Source organism: Polyodon spathula, chromosome 10 (genome assembly GCF_017654505.1).
Source record: "Polyodon spathula isolate WHYD16114869_AA chromosome 10, ASM1765450v1, whole genome shotgun sequence".
In the NCBI taxonomy this organism is placed as follows: Eukaryota; Metazoa; Chordata; class Actinopteri; order Acipenseriformes; family Polyodontidae; genus Polyodon; species Polyodon spathula.
In genome coordinates this window covers 36,267,468-36,288,481 of record NC_054543.1, presented here as the reverse complement: position 1 = coordinate 36,288,481, position 21,014 = coordinate 36,267,468, and the positions used below count along the sequence as shown (strand labels likewise).

The 21,014-nt window shown below is 38.3% G+C and overlaps 1 protein-coding gene across 3 annotated transcripts; it reads right to left on the bottom strand.

Annotated features, from left to right (window-relative positions):
• Nucleotides 1-573: 573 nt before the first annotated feature.
• On the bottom strand, nt 574-20,159 carry LOC121322212 (WAS/WASL-interacting protein family member 1-like). 3 transcript variants are annotated; one of them, XM_041261827.1, is made up of 8 exons: nt 19,821-20,159; nt 6,695-6,796; nt 5,512-5,641; nt 5,160-5,327; nt 3,559-4,317; nt 2,894-3,106; nt 2,412-2,525; nt 574-1,386 (listed from the first exon to the last, which is right to left on the bottom strand). In XM_041261827.1, exons 2-8 carry the CDS (start codon nt 6,758-6,760, stop codon nt 1,334-1,336), a joined length of 1,503 nt encoding a protein of 500 aa, XP_041117761.1. In that variant the 5' UTR covers nt 6,761-6,796; nt 19,821-20,159; the 3' UTR covers nt 574-1,333. The 3 variants fall into 3 exon arrangements, with proteins under 3 accessions (XP_041117761.1, XP_041117760.1, XP_041117759.1); XM_041261826.1 differs by lacking the exon at nt 19,821-20,159 and adding an exon at nt 19,663-19,774 and having other exon boundaries at nt 6,695-6,797; XM_041261825.1 differs by lacking the exon at nt 19,821-20,159 and adding an exon at nt 15,947-16,042 and having other exon boundaries at nt 6,695-6,797.
• Between the last annotated feature and the right edge of the window lie 855 nt (nt 20,160-21,014).

Genomic DNA, 21,014 nt, shown 5'->3' with positions numbered 1-21,014 from the left:
GGTCCAAAGCAATGCATGCTCAGTACCAAGTACAGTACACAAAAGACATGCAATCTTTCTATTTTAATAAACTGACTTTAATACAATTCTAAACCAGAAGTCACTATATGCCTTTCTCCTCAGTACAGTAAAACCTACATTCTACAAAACAATCTCTGTCAATAACATCACATGGCTTTGGACAACGTTTGTCTTCATTTTTAAATCAAGCTTACAGTTCATTAAACCTTTTTAAAACCATTCTAGAGAAGGTTAAAAGTATTTCTCATTTTTAACGTTTGAACCCGAGCACTTTTATAAACACTCACTAAAACATTTCTTAAAACAGTCTTTCAAGTTTTATGAATATTCATGAATATAGCCCAATTTCACAAAACTCCCTGATGCATTATCACAATTATTAAACTACTTGTCAATCAATTACAAACATGGACCGATACTGAAAATAGCAATTGCACAAGCATTATGTTTACAGTTTAGGCAGTCACATTTATGTCTTTGCTTCTAAATAAAAAATCTTCTGAAATAAGGCATTTTCAAGAAGAGTATATATATATATATATATATATATATATATATATATATATATATATATATATATAAATACACATGTAGATTTGCATAATTAAAGCACAGTAACACTATGAGCGCTACACCAATATAAACCATTATATTTGTTAAGGCTAAAAATACTCTTTACAACAAATGATGCTAATGACTACCCCCAGACATATAAACCAATAAAATGTATTATCTTCCAGAATAATTTTTCCAGAATATGATTTTTTTTTCATATAAAACCCATAAAAATAAAATGTGGGATCTGTGAGTCAACAATTATTTTGCGGAGTTTACTTAAATGTAAAAAAACACAAACATCAGTCTGTGCTTTGATAAGAATACATACAGATACTGAGTTTTTTTTAAAACCTTACTATTTTTATCTTTTTGCTACAGCAGTCCTGAACAATTTAAAAAATACAAACATGAATTAAAAATGGGTCCTTATGTTTGCTATTTGAACCCAATAGATAGCATTGCTAATTCAAATGGCTTGCAGTAAAGCATGATAAATGTATTATTTACAAAACACATACTTAGAAACATGTCTGTACTTCTGTAGTTTTGTAAACACAGTTAGTTTTGTAAGGCACTTATTAACAAAAGACATCACTGGTTAACTTCACTGAAGCCCCGATGCAGCAAGACTTATTAGACACTGAACAAAGCCATTAGAAAAGAAAGCACAAGAGAAATGGCCATGAACACAGCCCCAAAAAGAAACAAAAGAGCTCCTGCTGGAAGGAGTGGTAATCCTGTGCAGACTCCCAGATCACCTCGGAATAGGAGGGAGCGGTGGAGCACCTCTTTCTCTTCCTACTGAGCCTATAGGAATCAATTAAAATGAGTTCAATTAGTTTGTCAAACATACATAATAAAGTGTAGTTTTGGTAGGAGGAGGGCAGTGGGGAAGTGGTCCATGAAGGTGTAGCACATTTTCTATTTTTGATTTGGTAAATGTAAGGTTAATACCCTGTCAGGTGAGTCAGTCTTTCAAACTTTCTTACAGAAACAATTGTTGATCATCGATTGGCAATCAGTATAATTTTTAAATGGGGCTCCTGAGTGGCGCATCCATTAAAGCGCTCCATGTGGAGTGCAGGATGCGTCCTGTAGCCTGGAGATCAAGGTTTGAATCGAGGCTATGTCACTGCCGACTGTGACCTGGGGTTCCCCAGGGGTTCCCAGGGGGCAGCGTCCGGGTAGGGAAGGCTTAGGTCGGCAGGGGAATTCACGGTTCATTAAAGCGCTCCATGTGGAGTGCAGGATGCGTCCTGTAGCCTGGAGATCAAGGTTTGAATCGAGGCTATGTCACTGCCGACTGTGACCTGGGGTTCCCCAGGGGTTCCCAGGGGGCAGCGTCCGGGTAGGGAAGGCTTAGGTCGGCAGGGGAATTCACGGTTCACCGCACACCAACCCTGTGGCCGATAGGGCGCCTGTGGTTCTGCAGTGGCGCCACCAGATCTGTGTTGTCCTCCGGCACTATAGGTCTGGTGGCCTTGCTGTGGATCCGCAATGCGAAAAATGGCGGATTGGCAGAAGCACATTTCGGAGGACCTGTTTTCCAGCTGCTGTTTCCCAAGTCGGCAGGGGGAGGGGTTGCGAGCGGTGAGCCAAGGATACAGATAATACAAAATTGGGGAGAAAAACCAGGGTAAAAAATTGGCGAAAAAAGTGCAACCCACCGGGGGTAAAAACAGTTTTCTTTGTTTAAAAGGAAGAAGAAACTTTATTTTGGGTGTCAAGAATCATTTTCTTTGTTTCTGACAATTATCATACCTGTAGCATCAATATGGTGAAGACAGAACTAACATTCTGACAAGCCAACAAGGAGAAGGATGGAGAATTACCTCTGCTTTCATTTCTTCCCAGTTTGCTGGGGTAGACCTTCTGAGTTGGTATATATGGGTCAGGTGGTGGCAACTCTGAAACAGGATGGAAAGAGAATCTGCCTTCCCACTCATCTGCCAAACAAAAACATATGAGCTGTTTAATTATTCTCACAATGATATGGCCCTAAATGTACAGACGCAAGACAGAAGCTTAACACTAGCCAATACAATTTGATAGCCAAACCCTATTTACGTGAAGCCCCTGTGATAAGAATTTACCCTTACAAAGGTTTACCACAATAAATGCATGGATATACTGTACCATGTGTTTATCATGCATGTCTGTCATACCTTGCTAGCTTGTGTTTTACCATGAGTTCACAAAGAAAAGAAAAAAAACATATGAATATTTGACATATCATATTAGCCTTAATTTAAAGACAAACTGTTGGTAACTTGACTTCTAATTTTATCATAAAAAAAAAAAAAAATGACTGTACCTTCGCATGAGATGTGGGGAGAGTCTTGGAAGCCGTTTCTCACTGGTGGCGGAGGCGGGAGTGGAGCTCCAGCGCCAGGTCTGTCAGGAGGGAGTGGGGGTCTCCCCCCGCCCCTGTTGGGCTCGGCTCCAGGCCGGTTGGGTGGAGGTGGCGGAGGGGATGACCTCACGCTGCCTCCGTTCCTACCAATGGGAGGTGGAGGGGGGAGGGGCCCTGCAAGGAACACAGAAGATTTAGGAATGGTATTGACAAGAGCTGCCATCTTAGTCTTCTTGGTAATTTTCTTAGACTAATTAGGGTTAGTTGCTCCTGCAACGAAGAAAGCAATGATGACTGAAAGCAAGTGTGTCGATAACGATTTGAACAAAGTTTATTTATGTAAGTGGCTCTAGTTCTTCTTTGAACCTGGATTTTCCACAAAATACAGTATAAAAGGATGTCACTGCTTTCTGACTTTCATGTGCCTATTCATACACCTTTCACGTACCGAGTCAGAGCAGAGTTCCTCAGTAAATATCTTTAGCTGTGAGCATTTCTCATAGTGTAGTTTAGTTATCAAAGCACTATGAATAAAGGCAGTTAGATATTGTAAAAAAGTAAATTAAGTAAAAAAAAAAAAAAAGCTGAAATGAAGTGTCAGGTGGACCTAATTTCTCTTGGCTCACCTGATCGGCCAGGAGGTTCTCTGAAGGGGGGTGGTGGTCTCTCATTGGGAGGAGGGGGAAGGGGGCCAGATCGGCCAGACATCGGTGGTGGAGGAGCTGGAGCATGAGAGTTCAGAGACAGATTCCTCTGGGGGAGCCTGGGAGTTTCTTCATCACCACGGGGGGTGGGAGGGAAGGCAGGCGGGCCTGGTCTGCCGGGGGGAGGAGGAGGAGGAGCCCCGCTAGCGGCTGAAGGCCGAGGCACAGCGGGAACTGGAGGCTTATTGTTCTGAGAGGGAAGGGCTGGTGGCCCGTCTCTCTGCAGGGAGGACCTGCCTCCTGTGGGAAGGGGTGGAGGCCTGTCCTCCATGGGCCTGCCTGGTGCAGGAGGGAGTGGAGGCCGGCCTGAGCTGGGGACTGGAGGGCTGGAATGGGAAGGCTGACGAGAGAAGGGGGAGCTTCCTGGTAATGGTGGGCCCTGATTCCTGCCACCAAAGGAGGGTGGAGATGGAGCAGGGCTGGGGTTCGGCCGGCCTCCTCCTGGCACTGGTGGAGGGCCTCTGTTCTGCATACCGGATGGCGTGGGGCGTGGTGTGCTGGGCACAGGAGGGGGCCCCCCTTCACTCTCTGGCCTGGGGGGCGTCATCCTGGCTCTAGGAAAGTCTGGAGCACTGCTTCTCGGGACAGGAGGTGTTCCAGAAAATCTGGGTGGGGGGGCAGAGCTACCACTTGTTGGTCGTCCTCCAGGGGGCAATATTGGAGCTCTGCTCCCTCCAGAATCTATAGAGAAAAACAAACACACACACTTTTAAAATGATACCTCACTCTAGACCAATTATTTGACGCTTTCCTTCAGTCCATGTACTTCGGCTGTTTTAGGACACACATGTCTCTCACTAGCCTGTTTTGTCTTGGTCCGTGAAGCTCTAATAAACTGTTATAATGTTGTGTGTCATTCAGTTATTCAACGACTCTCTCACAGTCTCACCTATTGTCTGCTGTGCAAACAGACAATGGACTTATGCTCAGTTACTACTACACATCATGTGAGCAATGTTTTTTTTTTTTATACTGTATTCAGGTTCTCATTATAATTTAGCAACCACATGAAAAAAGCTAAATGTCAAGGTCGCTAACACATTTTCTCCAAGGTGTTTCCATAACAGTACAAACATAAGTTACAGTAATCTGTTGCATATCAAACTGCAGTGGGACCAGAGTAAGGGCGGATATATAAAAATATGGATAAATGAATCATGTTTTAAATACCATTATAGACAGCTGTAACAATTACTATATTCATACAATTATTGTTTTGAGATTCAGCTTTTTATTAGGGAGCTCCCCTAAATGCCTTGTTTAGAAAGATACAGGGTACTAATGCTTATGACAGGGTTGCTGTATGGGTGTGTGCATATGCTGCCGAGTGACAGGCAGGAGATCGAAATGGAAGATGAAGTTGATACGCCCCGCAGGCGAACAGGATTTATTTACATATCAAGTCAACGCACTAAGAGGTTGATCATGGAGGATAAACAGTTACGGGCAGATATGTGACGGGTGGATATGCAACGGATTACTCTATTTAAATTGACTAAAGTATCACATTTTCTCAGCCTTACTTTCTCTGCTCCCTGCAGATCTCAGCTTCGGCATCCCTCCTTGGAAGAGTCCACCTAATCCACCTCCTCCACCTAATCCACCTCCTCCACCTCCTCCACCTCCTCCTCCACCTCCTCCACCTCCTCCTCCACCTCCTCCTCCTCCTCCTCCTCCTGACCCTTTGGGCTCTGCAGAACAAGAACCAGACCGATCATGAATGTGTAGAAACAGCACTGCAGGGTTTTACACACTTGAGTACAGGTGGTGGTTATAGTTTGCTAAATTATAAATGTTTACTATATGGTTTTTGGTAATACATTCATAGGTTTTCATTTGAAAAGTCTCAGAAATGGAATGAACTTCTGTACTTACTATCAATCAATGGGGAGCTTCTGTCATTTGTTACAGCTTTCTTCAGCTTCGTTCCTTTTGAAATATCTGTCAAAAGAGCATTTCTTCCTTGCTGTTGTGATTTGTTCAGAACAGGTTTCTGTATATTGGCCTAGAATAAAATAAAAGCATACTTAGCATGAGTACAGAGATATCTCATAAGGTGTTACATAATGATAACACAAAAACAATGTCTGCATTCTAAGGTTAATTCCCAACCTGAACTGTCGTAGTTTATCTTCAAAAATAATTATATTAAAGCAGAAGAACCCCGCGACAAAAGTACAAGTAATGATTACTTATCCATTGGTACATTCCTTAATAGACATTAACAAAATTTAAAAAAAAAAAAAATCAATGGAGGGTTTATAGAGGAATATTTGCATTCTGCCAGACTGCTAGTTGCCATTATTATCAGTATTAACTTTATGGTTGTCTGTGTACGTTTGATCTTTGCCTACCACGAGGTGGCAGTGCTGGGAAGCAGTGTTGTGTAAAAGAGACAAGGAAAGGAAGAGTCCCAGTTAGGCTCTGCCTCGCCATCACCTTCCCGTCATAACTATTTGCAAGACTGTCTCTCCCACAAGGTCGCTGTGGTGCAATCTCCTTGACAGACAGGTTGTACTTTTTGTATCAGTTGAAACTGACTACTGTGGCACTAGGTTACAGTGTTAATATAAGATATATTGGTTGAGTTTATTTACATAATGCATGACAGAACTACTTTTTTTGTATGTTCCATGTAACCAGTTAGCTATGGATTGTTTAAAATCAAAATTGATTTATTTATTTTGGTGAACTCAGTGATCACTGGATAGCGACATTGCACTTGTTACCACAATGCAATAACATTCGTCATTTGTTTCAGCCAGGTTTAGATACTAATCTTAGTAATTGTGGTCATTGTCAGGAAGGCTGTGCCTGCAATTGTAATAACACTAACACCAGGAAAGGAAAAAACGATTTTAAATGAAAATGAAATACTGGTACAGGTGTAGCTGTAACAGTCTTGTGTGTGAAGCTGGTATGTTATTTCACATTTGTTTATCTGCAGTTGCAAGAGAGGTTAATGCCGATAAACATGGAACATTTACCTACATCAACCCATTGTTCATTGCACTGCCACAAAGGCATGCTGTTTTTATGTTGGGATTGTAAAACTTACTTGTGAGAATGTGGGAGGTGGGGGGGCAGCAGGTGGGGGAGGGGGTGGAGGTGGAGGAGCGGGCATCTTCTCTTTTTAATTTTCCTTCTCGTGCTTCTTACTCCTGCAAGAGGCAATTGAGATGCTTCAGTAAAACAAAAATGTCATCTCTTGTACATTTATGCCTCCTAATGAAAAAATAAACGTCTGATTTCTAGCATTTTTCTTTTTTTTATGATGTTCAAAACTAAGTATAATTATAAATTTAAATGTTCAGTTTTGATCAGCTAAGTTGTTGTGTAAGTTAATTAATAATAGAAAAAAGACATTTCCTTTACTTAGAAGTTCCCCACATGTTTGTTACACAGTACCAAGCACCTCTTATGTGGTGAAGAGGCGTGTTTTTTTTTTTTTTTTAAGCACTATGCTTTATAGCTATGCAAGGGATGTGCTTGTGGTTCACATGGGGAACTGAGACACCTTCTGATAAAAGAATAGCACAATTTACAAAGCCATTGTTCTAAATATCTGGTGATTGCCTCCATTTTGTTTTGAAAAACATGAATATTTTATTCTATTTTGTCCTTAAGAATAGTTAACATAGCTTGAAAGTCACCCAATTACAAGAAAACAAGCATTGTGTTTAAGACAGTTACAGTGTGTGCATAAACCAAAAGCCTTTTAAAACAAACTGTGTAGATTTTACTATGAAGTAGTCATGGTAAGTATAAACTGAATTGCTGTGTTAGTTTTGCATGTCAAAAAGAGAACAAGTTAGGATGGTTAAACTTAGGCCTCTGACTTCCTGTTAAACTGGTCAACAGGAAGATCAGAGCTTCAAGCAAACCCACAGCCATCCTGCCACTTCGGTATTTCAGTTTTACAAAGCAGCTGTTAGAATGAAACACTATTGATTCCAGACTTACAGAACAAAACTGATCATTACAATGGAAGTGTGCTGTAAATCAATCCCCAGTCCCTTTGCAAGCCCCTGTACAAACCGTGTTTCTCTAATAAATATATGAAACCCATTCACAGGGGCACAATAGGTCAGGTTTATCTTCAGACCAAAGCAGAATTTGCAGCCTTTTTAGTGAAAGCCAAATAAAACTGGTAATGTTACTTAACACAGCCTCCAGAATAAGCACCAAGTGTCTCTCAGGTACATGTACCTAATATCCAAACTGCTGGTGAAGATGCATGCTGAAATCTTCAGAAACTTAGAAAGGCGTTATGTTCTACAGTATGTATGTTCTTATTAAAAACTGTGCCAAGGTAAGCAGTGCCATAGTTCTAATTTAATCACTTGAAACTTCTTCATGAAAACTATTTCAAAGCCCCTGTTCGCTTGTGTGTAGATACATTATCAACCTATGATACTACTTTTTAAGCAGAATTGACTTGCTCAACCCTGACTTTTTAAAAAAAAATGTTTACGATGATCATCATAGACAGCTGGTCCTAATGGAGGGAGACCTCCACAGGAACAAGCTAGGAGTGATCTGAACACTGAGATGAACAGTCACAAGTTCTGAACCACATCTTTTGTGTCACATTTTCTGTCTTCAATTTTGTCTTGCCCAGTGACTCATTCCGTGCCTTGTTTTCAGCAACAACAGACTCCTTTTATTGAAATGGATTTTAATATTTTACAAATTGTAATTATAATGGAAACACTGTTTCATTTTAATCAAGCCTTTGTTGATTCTTGATTCTTAAAAGAATAAGTAGTGGGTTCCAAAAAATATAGCATTACGCAACCAAGCTAATGGGCTTTCATTGGGCAAAATGAAATCAAGCTAAACAATCTGTATTGATTCATCTACCAGCACACATTGAATGTGCTGGCAGTCTGAATTCAGTGCCCCTTGGAAATCATTATTGTAGTACATGCAATCAGGTGGGCTGGTGATTCGTCTTCTGCACTTTCATCAAGGTTTGTTTTGGCCGAATCCAGAAGTGAACATTTTTTTTCTACGGTTCAGGTTAGTTTAAGGGTGACTGTTAGTCCATATTCGTCTGATTACGCGTCCGCGACTGATTTTTTTTTTTTTCAGGACAGAACGCGGCAAATTACTGGGAAAAATAGTTCAGCCACAAGGGAAAACATTTTGCTTGTGTAGAGCGGCTAGCGGGAACGTAGTACCTTCTGACAGGTACTGAAATGTAGGATACTGTCATGACAATTCTAATTACTTGAAACTTCACACTGTGTAACAAAAAAATTATTTTTTTTTGTTCCTGGGTAGTAAGTGTTATTTCCTAATTGCTTATGCCTCAAAAAGTATAGAACATGGCTATTATTCCCCACAAACTTTGCTTTTGTGACCAGGACAGTGATATTTCAAAATATCACTATTTCCAATGGGAAAATGGGCAAAGGTGTGTCTTTTCGTTCACATAAAGTCAGAAAAAAACAACACAGTATAATTACAGTATAATTGTAAATCTCGAAAAACTACTCACTTCTAAATCTTTTGTGGTCATCTTTGTATTACTTTAGTATAAATTCATGTTAATTTGGATTCATATGTTGTTTTTTTCTGACTTTATGTGAATGAAAAGACACACATTTGCCCGTTTTCCCATTGGAAATAATGATATTTTGAAATATCACTGTCCTGGTCACAAAAGCAAAGTTTGTGGGGAATAATAGCCATTTTCTACACTTTTGAGGCATAAGCAATTAGGAAATAACACTTACTACCCAGGAACAAAAATTATGTTGCATAGTGTTATTTATTTATTTATTTATTTTGTACAAACCTAAGCAGTTTAACATATCAAAAGCATGGTTTTAGGTAACTAGGCAAATTGGGGCGAAAAAAAAAATCAGAGGGTAGGAATCACTTCTTTACGGAGAGAGTGGTGAATGTATGAAACTTTTTATCTAGCCATGTTGTTGATATTAAACCACTGGGATCCTTTAATACCTGACCTGCAACGTACTGAGATCAACTAGATACTAGGCTACTCCTCATAATTCTCATGTCCTAATTAGAATGTGTTATATTTTATATTCACTGATCAATGACTTTCTCCCTCTTCTGGATGAGTCATGCCATTTTTAGTGTCCTAAATCCATAGGCTGTGTAGATTTGATTTGTGGCTATGTGTTTTATCTAATCTGTCAGCATGTAGAGTAGTATATAAAATCCTCATGCACAGTTTAATAAAAAAAACAGATAAGGTTCCCAAGATAGTCCTCAAAAGCTAACTCAACCAGTTATCAGTGCTGTCATCTTTACTGACAGTGTGTGTGATCTTTTATTTGTTCTTCAAATTTTGGCAAAAAAAACAAGTAGACATTTTTTTCCCCAGTAAACAGTAAAAGCAAAATGTGTGCGAATATTTAACTCTGTCGGAGCCGGCTAGTTTCACAGCCCTGATTATCAGTAACTGTGGTCTACTTTACCTAAGTTAACATTAGGTAGTTCAAGATTAGTGCTATTTAGGATTGGTGAAACTAGCCGAGAAAGTTTAATAGAAACATTGAAAGACCAGAAAGTGCATTTTTGCATGTAAAACTAAAATAAATAATGCAATTTAATACCACATCTTGGATGAAAAACCCACACAGGATATATTTTGGAATCCAAGCTACATCGCCTATAATAAATAATGACCTCATACAAGCCTGAATAAACTATGCTTGATCTATGAAAAGGGCCAACTTAATTCACATGTGTGTGTCTGAAAACGGCTCTGTACAGTAGAAAAGCATGAGTCCAGTGCTGCCTCACAGACTCTTTTCAAGCAGCTGCATTCACATACAAAATGGTAAACCATGCCAATAAAAACTACTTCCTATTCTTTTACATTTACATTTTGACTTAACACTGAAAAAAGCACCACCTGTGTGGTTATCTCAAGATTACATCGACATATAAATCCAAACATAAGGGGACAAAAACACTTAAAAAAGGGCTCACAGTGCAGTGGCCTTTTTCTGGTTCAGCTAAGCTATTTTGAGGTATGTTCATTTGTGAAACGCAATTGCTATTATGCAGATATGGTGTGAAATTCTAAACTACTTTAACTGGACTGTAGCCTGTCAGTAACTGTTCTCCTGTGCCAGGTTTTCAATAAAACCAATTCTTGGAAATGTTATGCTGAACTTACAAAAATTCACCTGGGAGTACCCACCACAAAGCCTGCAAGGAAATTAATTTGCTTAGAAAGACATCTTAAATTATGCAGTGCTTTCCAAATTCAGCATTAAAAGCTACTAGTGCTGGAGCAGCAGTTTCCCATGTAATTGGGAACTCTGGCATACAGGCGATTTCCCTGTAATAGAATCAGCTCTGAAAGAGTGTTAACCAAGGCTTTCAAGTAACAGCAACCTTTTCACTGCCCTCCCAGTTCCGTGGGATGGACAGTTTTTTAATTTTTTAATTTTTACTTTAATTTACATATGTACTTTTTTTTTCTGGATGGAACAAATTACATTGTTGTTTCCTGGTATATAACCACTTGTCCTTTGAGTTCTGGACTAGTGCAAAGGCAACACATTTGCCAGATCTCCGCACAATAATAAAAGAGTGAAGAATGATACATATTTTAATTTGCCAACCACTAGGTTTGGTCAAGACAGCCCCATATAAATATTGAAATCCCCAAAATCTGTGCTATTCAGTTTGAAGTACACTGTTTAGTCCTGTGCATATGAATCACTTTTCAGTTTTTATTATTTATTCTGGCTAATGACTATCTGTTACATTTCACACAGCAGACAAGGTTGACTTCTTATTTTTTTCCATTTAGCTCCAACTTTTTAGCTCTATTTTCTTTTTCTTTTTTTTTTTTTAACAGCAACATCATGCAGCAACTTTAAGCAGGATGGCCAACAAATGTTGTAGAGTATTTTATCTTGCGAGTCATATTCAAACACAGCACAAAATTCCACTGACTAAACATATATCGCTGCAGGAAGCCAAAAACATGCTAAATAACATTTAAAAATGGGAAATGCTTATACAAAAATGTCTAACTATGATAAAGCAGGGTAAATATGAATATGTTATCCATTGCACGGCAAGGCCCTACGGCAGACGAAAGGAAAACAAAACATTAAAAAGGCTAATTTGTAAATAGGAGATTTAAATTGTTTTAAATAACAGTAAAGGCACCATTCAACAGTTTTTGTCTCAGTAAAACACAGATTGTCTGGCATTACCTTAGTAGTTGACTTTGTTTATGGGGTAGCCCTCCTGACATGGTCTCTAATGCTACAGTAAAAGTATGGTCAAAGCAAACAAAACTGAAGTTACTGTGCTTATATAACAAACACAATTCATAACTAAAGGCTATTTGCAAACTGATTTGGAACAGTTTTAAATAACTGTTAAATTCTTACTAAAAAACATATTTCAAAGGTATTTACAATGAGGTATTCACCATAACACCAGAGAAAATGGATTTCCAAGTCATGTGGCTTTTTTCAACAGCATTATTGAAAATGCAAGCTACTTCTCATGAAATAAATATACCTTCTTTACTAAAACTACAGCTCATGTCAAGGTGTTGTTTGGGCGTACGGAACACAATGCTTGTGGGTAATATCTACGTTTTAAACTACTGTAATTTCCATTGCTTTGTGCGGTATTACCACTTCATTGGAGCTGTAAATAGGATAAATGCATAACAAATTGGAATACTGAGTCGAACGCCTGACTGTCCCAGAATTTGTCTTGTGACAGTAAATCAGCAAGTCAAAGCAGATTGCTTTCTCTCTAGCTGCTTTGTTCATTCACTATCTGGGACCCTGGCAAGAAGGGCTAATATGGCACGCATTTCCTGGGCTAAAATCTTGTTTTTACTGTTTCCTCACTGGGACTCTTAAATGAATAGGATTTGGCTCACAATCCTCCACTTTTCCCTTTGCTCTTGCAATAAATCAGGTTATGTATTTAAAAACCCTGCTGAGTGTCTCAAATAACATCCTGCCTTGAAACTACCATGCTCACGGGTACTATGTTGTTTTTATCTAAACCACTGTGATAGTCAAGGGAACACTTTTTTGAACTAAGGGTGCTGCTGCCTTTCCAAACTTTTACAGTACAGTAGTTTATATTTCATCATGGGAATTATATTAGCCAATACAAAAACACAATGTGTGTTTCTGTCTGTCTATTTTCCTTCAAGGGTGTGTGTATGTGTGTGTGATATTTGCCACTGTATCTATCTAAACTAATAAACTAATAACATCTAGAACCCATGGAACATTAGTCAAATGGCTTGTATATTAAATTAGATTGAATGTTGTGCAGAACAACCTCTTTTCATTCCCCAACTTTTCTTATATTATTGTTTTTGTCATGTTAGTATTTTTGCCTTTTTCAAACATATTTATCTACTGGAAACATAAATACACACAAACACACCAACTTTACTCTTGCTACTATCTGTGACAGAAACAATTAGTTTCTGTGTTGGCTCCCACTCTGGCAGCCCTAGCTCCAGTATCCACTTTTCATTTTACTCAAGTTGAGCCACAGTATTCTCATTGATCCTTGTGATCAATTATTCTACACTTCCAATTTTAATTTCTGGGTTTTTAGGGGCGCCCACACTCGCTACCACCATATGTAAACCGGGCTTCCTCTCTGCTGTTCATTGCCCCTTTAAAAATTACCCAGGACACAGAAACTTGAGTTTTAAGCACTCATGCGCTATTTTTAATAATACAAAATAAGAATAAACAAACAAAAACCTACCTCTTTTCAAGCACTAACTAAACACAAACAGGAACCTAAATGAATAACTGGACGGTAAGCTGTTTAACAGTTAAAACAACACACAGTTTTACAAAAAATACAATCACAAAAAGGTTTTACACAGTAACTTTCATGATTACGACACAGTCAAGTATTGCTCATTCTTGTTAGACAGCCTTTTGGGTCTTGGGTTTGTCAATTACAGATGATGTTTCTCTGTACTTGATTACGCTTCGGATACCATACCTTGAAAATCGAGTGATGCGAGCTATTTCAGTAAATGTAATTCCTTCTTTATGCAACTTAGGGTTGTTATAATAGTAGAAAACACTAGTGGTGGCTTTGAGTAAATTGTTGATGTTCATAATGCATCAGAGTGGAACAATGCAACATGTCTAAGACTTTTGCACAGCCGTGTGTGTGTGTGTGTGTGTGTGTGTGTGTGTGTGTGTGTGTGTGTGTGTGTGTGTGTGTGTGTGTGTGTGTGTGTGTGTGTGTGTATATATATATATACACTCACCTTATATATGAACCTTAAGACAAGTCAAGTCATGTTCAATAAATATACCACTCCACAGACAACTGAAGTCAATGGGATCAAGCTTAAAGAAGTCAATAACTACGTATACTTAGGACAGTTAGTTTCGTCAACGGAGAACCAAATATGCGAAATCAACAGAAGAGCAAAAATTGGCTGGAGTGCCTTTGGAAGATTAAGCATGGTTCAGAAAGGGAAACTATCCTCATGACTCAAGAGGAAAGTCTTCGACCAATGCGTGCTGCTAGTGCTTCTTAAGGATACAAAACCCGGACCCTCAATTGAAAAACGACTCAAAAATTACAAACGACTCATCAGAGTATGGAAAGATGCATGTGGGAATAACAAGAAGAGACAGGAAAAGGAAGGAATAGATAAGAGCGCAAACAAAAGTATGCAATGTTATTATAAGAGCAAAAAAACTGAAATAAGTGGTCCGGACATGTAGCAAGAAAAACAGACCATCACTGGACCAAGGAGATACTAGACTAGATCCCAAGAGATATGAAGCAACCAAGAAGACCTTCAGCAAGATGAAATTAGGAAATACGCTGGAACAACGTGGATGAGGGATGCAGCAGACATGCTTTTGTGGAAGGATCTTGGGGAGACCATCATCCAAAAGGCTGAAATAATGATATATACACACATACATACATACATACCTACAAGGATCACCAATCTATATGGACGTGACACTTGTTCATCAGTTGCGTTTCCTTCACTAGGCCACAAAGCAACACTTATTGTCCTGATTTAACCGATCTAACCACCTCTTGTCAGTGCTGCTGGTCGTTTTTTTTTGGTCTAGCTCTGAGATGGAGTGTCTGCTAAATTCTGTGCTAATAGCAAAGAAAATATACTGTAAAATGTTGACTATGACTTGGCAGACCATGCCTGTGACAGGGCAGGTTTTTACTGAGGTTTGTCTCCAACACAAAGATCTCCAATGTACAATGCCTCATTAATATTTGATCAAATTAACTACAATCTCACTACCACCTGCACACTTGCTGTATTAAATTAACTGAAAGTTAATGTAAAGAGACTGTATAGTAAATGGATTTGTTCAATAGACCACTATCTAATAGAAGTGATCAAAACTAATTTCTTGAATGCTCTGGTTTTCAGTAAAAGGCAAATGCCACGCAGGACTACAGATATGCCAGGACCAAAATCTACTGATAAAGAGAGCAAATGGAAAAACAATAAACAAGTGCAGTATGTCCTGCTTCTGACATACATGCACAAATCTGTTTTCCTCATCCACAAACAGAATCGTTCCAGCTATTTGCTTTGCTTTCCATATACTGCTATTTATATGATAAAACAGAACTTAACAGCAAAAGTTTATCTTTTTTTTTTTTATATATGCTCTCCTGTTTGTCTGCTTGGGTAAGTTACCTATATTAAATGTTTTAATATTTAGCAATTAGAGAACCAGGGCTTATTAAATTGCAGAACAAATAAAACCACTGGTGAGCAATATGATAAGCAAAGAGTAGTTCTGCATTCCAAGTTGATGTTTCCATAAATGGACACGTTTGCATGGAATATGTGTACAGTACTATAACACAGTGAGGCAAACAATCAGTCTATAGTGAATTTACTCTGCATTACATCCTAGTATATAATTAGTTCACCAACCAAAAACATGCCAGTTTAGGTAAGGTTAATCCCTGGCAGTTCATAACATTTTCTTGTTATAATAAATGAAATAATCCCTATTACGTAGTCAGTTTGGAATTTCCTAATGACTGTTTTTGAGAGTTCACAAAATAATGCTAAAGTTAGTTCCACATTGAGTTGATGGCTGCGTTTCAGTTCCTTCTGTGGTCACAGCCCAGTGTCCCGCTTGCAATAGCACAGACAAGGTTTACAGGACTTTAAACAAGTAACCAGCCGGTGCTACAGCAGAGGAGCCGTCCCAGATCCCAAAAGAAATTAGAAACACCCCCTTTTTTTCCCTCGTCCTACCCTTTCACATTCAAGATCAAAAGAGGCTTTAAAAACGCTTACCTTATGTGCTCTCGGTAGCTTTCTCAAAGCATCAGTTCTTTCAGTTTAGCACAAGCTTCCTGTAATCTGCACACCAAACGTCACACTTCCTCACTGCACTTTGTGAAGCCTGTCGAACATCTCTAAGAGCACAGCTCAGTCACGTGTTGTGAAGAAGAACCATCTTTCAATTGACAATAGTGACTCTAGTGTTACACGTCTATTTTAATAGGCAACTGGACCACAGTTACTTAGCTTTTGCTCAAGTTTGTGACGTTACAAAGTTAGAAACAACTTTAACGTACTTACTGTAAACTCCTTAAATGTACATTCTGAGGTTTTCTTGTGAATTCAAACAGTACTGACTGACTAAAAAATACACCTTCCTCCCTAGCAATTAAAGATTTGACATAGTTAATAAAATGCTGCATTTTAATATTATCCCTGCACTTTGGTTGCTTTTCATAGAAAAGTAGAAAGGCTTTAACAAGAACAAGTAGACCATCGCAAAAGGAATTTGGTTATTTTCAATTGGACCTCGATTTTCTCAGTACTGAAGTATGTAAGTAATCGGGTTTCCATCTCAAGACTGCTTCTCTGCATAATCAAACTGCCTACAGACTCAGATACACACTCTTAGGTCATGCCGGCAAGCACAGAGGCATTTTTGTCTTAGATGGGAAGCTTCACAGTTAGATCTTTTCATTAACTTATACGATGTCGAGGGCATACACTGTAACGTAATTACGGAGATAAATAAGCTTCTGTTATTTTCTTCCCTGCAGTCATTATGTTATTTGTGAATTCAAGCACTGCAATTATCACTGTCAAAGGGTGAGGAGTGCTTAGCCTTTCATTTCTATTTCTTTACCAATGACATTTACAAGAACCGGTGGTCTGCCCCGACTCTTTTTCAAAGTATAACAGGAAGTTTAAATTTGTTTTCACTGAGCACCCAGATAGCAATGTCATCTTAAACCCATCTTATCTATGCTGGTTAATGTGACTTCTAGTGGAAACAGCAAGCATCCTTTCAACAGCAAACTGCTGGCGTGGATAGTGAGCTGTATTTCCTACTCCGACTGTGATAAAGAGAGAACCAAACTTGTTTCGTAAAAAAAAAAAAAAACAATGCAATGTATGTTTCTGAACTGCAGCACAAGCACTAATTCCCACACTTCAAACCTTCCCCGGCTCAATACAGCAGGGTTTTCAAAATAAGTAGACGACCAGTGTGAGGTCAGAAGATGCATCCCTGTTAGAAAATGCATCCCAGTAGCATTTTCTGACATTGTTATATATCGAATTTTGCATCCCCGTCAGAACATGCATCCCATACTATTACGCGGGTTCATTTACTGACATTACAACGTTTACATGGAACTATGCACCCCCTACAATAACAGAGCATTTTAGAAATGTATCGTTCAAAATATTAACAGTATAAATAAGTTTTTTAAAATGTTTGTGGTTTATTTAAGTTTTTAAGAGCTGAAGCAGCAATAGAACATTGTTGCTACACAACTCTTGCAAAACATTAATGATTAAAAGAAAATACCTGAACAAATCAACTAATTAACCCAGTTTGAATAAAATACTATTTTACTTAAATAGTGAAAAAAAAGAGTTTGTTTTCTAATACATAAATCAATAAGAATGTTATATTAAAAATAGCACAAATAGTTTTGTGTTATTCTTTATCTTTCACATATTAATTCTAACAAACTAAGATATTGTAACGCCCCTGGGCCTGCCGTAACCGTGTTCGGGAAGGTTCTGGCCAAGGGTCAACCATTCAGTGCAGCAGGTGTTCAGGGAAGTCACAGATGGGACAATCTGCACAGTTCACAATAGATGGGCAAATAGGGTCTCTGTGAGCTTAAAAAAAAAAGATATAATTGCAATCTAGATTAAAAGTCACACAACGTTTGGTGGAAGGCTGAAGTAGAATGCTACAAAAGAAAAATGTCCTTGATGCTCTAATGTAAATCTCTTCCTCTTGTGATTAACTGAAAAGGGAACCATCTCATGATACAGTACATGTCAGCCATTAATTCTGTTTCAAAATATTGGTTATGGTAGTTTAGATTTAATAAGGAGAATGGAAGCAACAGATTACTGGGATAATTTAAAATGGACCTGGTATTTAGGGAATGGGACTTACAATTTCAAGAAACCTTTCAAGCAATTGTAATTTAAAGGTGCATGTCTTTATAAACCTTACTAAAACACTGTATGCTAAAAAAGCAATTACATACGTAAGAAACATTGTCTTTTGGTTTAACCATTGATGTTTATGCTGTCAAGAGCCCTTTTATCCTGACATAGCACTATAAAATGAAACTTCTCTATTCACTGCCAGTGTCACATAAAATAGGTCTCCATCTGTCTTCAGAATACAATAAAAGAGTAAGGGTCAGGTGTAGCCCAAGCAGAAGAAATAAACATATATCTTTGTGATATGGAAAATGTACTTCAAGGTGAAAAACTTATAAAGCAAAGATTAAACACAAAGTAACACGGTCCTAGTGATAATACTGTTATGCTAATGAGAAATACGTTTTCTTTAAAACCTTGAGTAGTACATGTTTTTGAATTGTGCATACTGCTTCAGTACACATCATTATACAGATACAAGACTAAAGATGAGGAAAACATCTGTTTTATGTAATATGTAAAACATGTTTTAGTATTTCTCCAACATTTAAGGTCCACACAAACCTGCCTAGACTCCGGCCGCAGCTCAGCGCATTTCAGAAAGTTGCATGAGATGGCTTCTTTTACACAAAGCTTGAAACGTCAGCATATAACACAGTAAATGAAAAAAAAATCTAGCAAAACAGCATCATCAGCATATAAACACGTAACAGGGAACCTGAACTTCTCTTTGTAATATAGATTGCAATAAATAACTGCTGTGGTGTTTATTTTAAAATCAGAAATATCTGGGCATTACATTTGCACAAATAAAAGTTTACTTGACTTTTTAAGTAAGTTGCTTACAAATAGCAGGTGACTTGTTTTTTGTAACTGTGATAATCTTATGAGTGACCCTTGTTTGCTTCTTTTGGCCAGCAACAGTCCCTCTATTCTGTTCCTGTATTGCAAAGTTAGTTGAGATCACAAAACTTGAGATTCAAAGTTATATTCAATAGATCTGGTGACCATCCAGATTGGAAGTTCATGTCTTCCATTCAGTGAATTAATGTTAGGTCAGAGAGACAGGTTAACCTCACTGCTTCATTAATGCTAGTTTTCCTACCTGCTAGGGTCATGTTTATGTGGGCTACATTGCACAAATGTCCACATTTCTAAATCATATTACAGAATTCACAGTGGGTATTATGAATAAACAAATAGTTAAAACAAAAACGTTAACGGTATAAGAACAGTTTGCACTTTGTTAGTATTGTAAAATAAATGAGCCAGAAGTTTTAAAACCTAGATGTTGTCAGATCTAAGTACCTATGTTGTTTCAATAAGGATCTCTCATCGTGTATTGCATATTTTTACAGCCAGAAATACAGTAAGGATAACATCTCTGCAGCCCCAACGAATAACGTTACAACAAATTACAAAATATGCACCTATATAAAATCTAAATAAAAGTATAGTTAGCTAACTTTATAAACGCATAACGGTTTGTTCATTGCACGTACGCAGTGTCCAGCAATAGCTGTTATGAATCAAAGCTTTATATGACAATTTACCAAAATACATTTCTTTTCCCTACTTACATCGGCACTGAAACATCACTCAGCCGTGCAACCATCTCGACAATGCCTCTTTAAATATTATAATCACCACTCCCAAAGACAGGCAATTATGTTTCCGCTTTCCAGTTCTCTGTCGCCTTTGTTGAAAATGCGTTTTAACAAAACAGATATTTGACTTACCGGTCTGTGTGTTTTTTTTTTTTTTTTTTTTATCCTCTACTTTCTTACATCACTGACAGCTGAATAATTTCCCTACAGATTTTGTAAAAGCTGCATTTTACTCTAAGTGCAGCTACTTCTCTGCGACTTTGTGAAACTTCTGCTTCCTCTCAATCCGGGTCCTTCTCAGTGATGCAATGTTTCCAGATGTGGTTCTTGCAGTTTTACACGCATTGTAAACCATTTGCTGTTATGTATAGAAAACAAAACAACGCAGTAACAAGCAAGCGCACACTGGAAAATTAGGCTTTCAAACAAGAAAGGTTGATTCTGAAATCCAGCTGCAACACAAGTGTAAGACTTTAATGGCTGTTATTGTTGTTTCACAACAGATGTGGCAAGAACACCAACGGGTATGTGCTCCTGGGAGTTTTCTCTAAGGCTGTGTATTTTTTCCACAACAAGTGTGCCACGCGGGCAAAGCCCAAAGAAAACATGTTTAAACGTGCATACTTACAAGTCAAGGAGGTAACTGAAGACGTTATTTTTTTTTCCCCTGGTCAGAATTAATGTTTATTTGTTAAAAAGGTTTTTGTTAAACATGTATGCACAGAACACTGCAAAAATCAGTGAAAATATTGGTTGACTTCATCTGGACCAAACCCCCAAAGTTCTTGTACTATTAACACAGGAAATTAGTTTTGAATAATGAAGTGTGGGTTATTGTATTTAATATGACAATAAGGATGCCCATAGAGGATGTGTCTCAATAATAAGTACTGTAACCATATGTTATTGCCAGGATCACATTATTTGACATTCACAATATGTAGCATTCATGAAACCTTAAGTTACTTACCAACCCTGGTTCCCTGAAAGAGAAGACAACCACCAACCGATACTTTGGGATATGCCTTCCATAGGTAGGTATTCGCTGAGCTGCCGATATGCCCCTCTGCAAGGGGGCTAGGACTGTATTCACGCACTTCGAAAAGATGCGGGAGGCTAAGGAGAGGCTGTAAGGCAGCACGGAAAACTCAAATATGCTCCCCTTAAATTCTAAGCGGAGATATTTTCAGTGCGCTGGATGGCTAGGAACGTGAAAATACGCATCCTTCAAGTCCACTGTTGAAAACCAATCGCCCGGCTGGACAGATTGGAGGATGTGGCGATGTGTGACCATCTGAAACCTTCTCTCCCTCAAGAACTCGTTG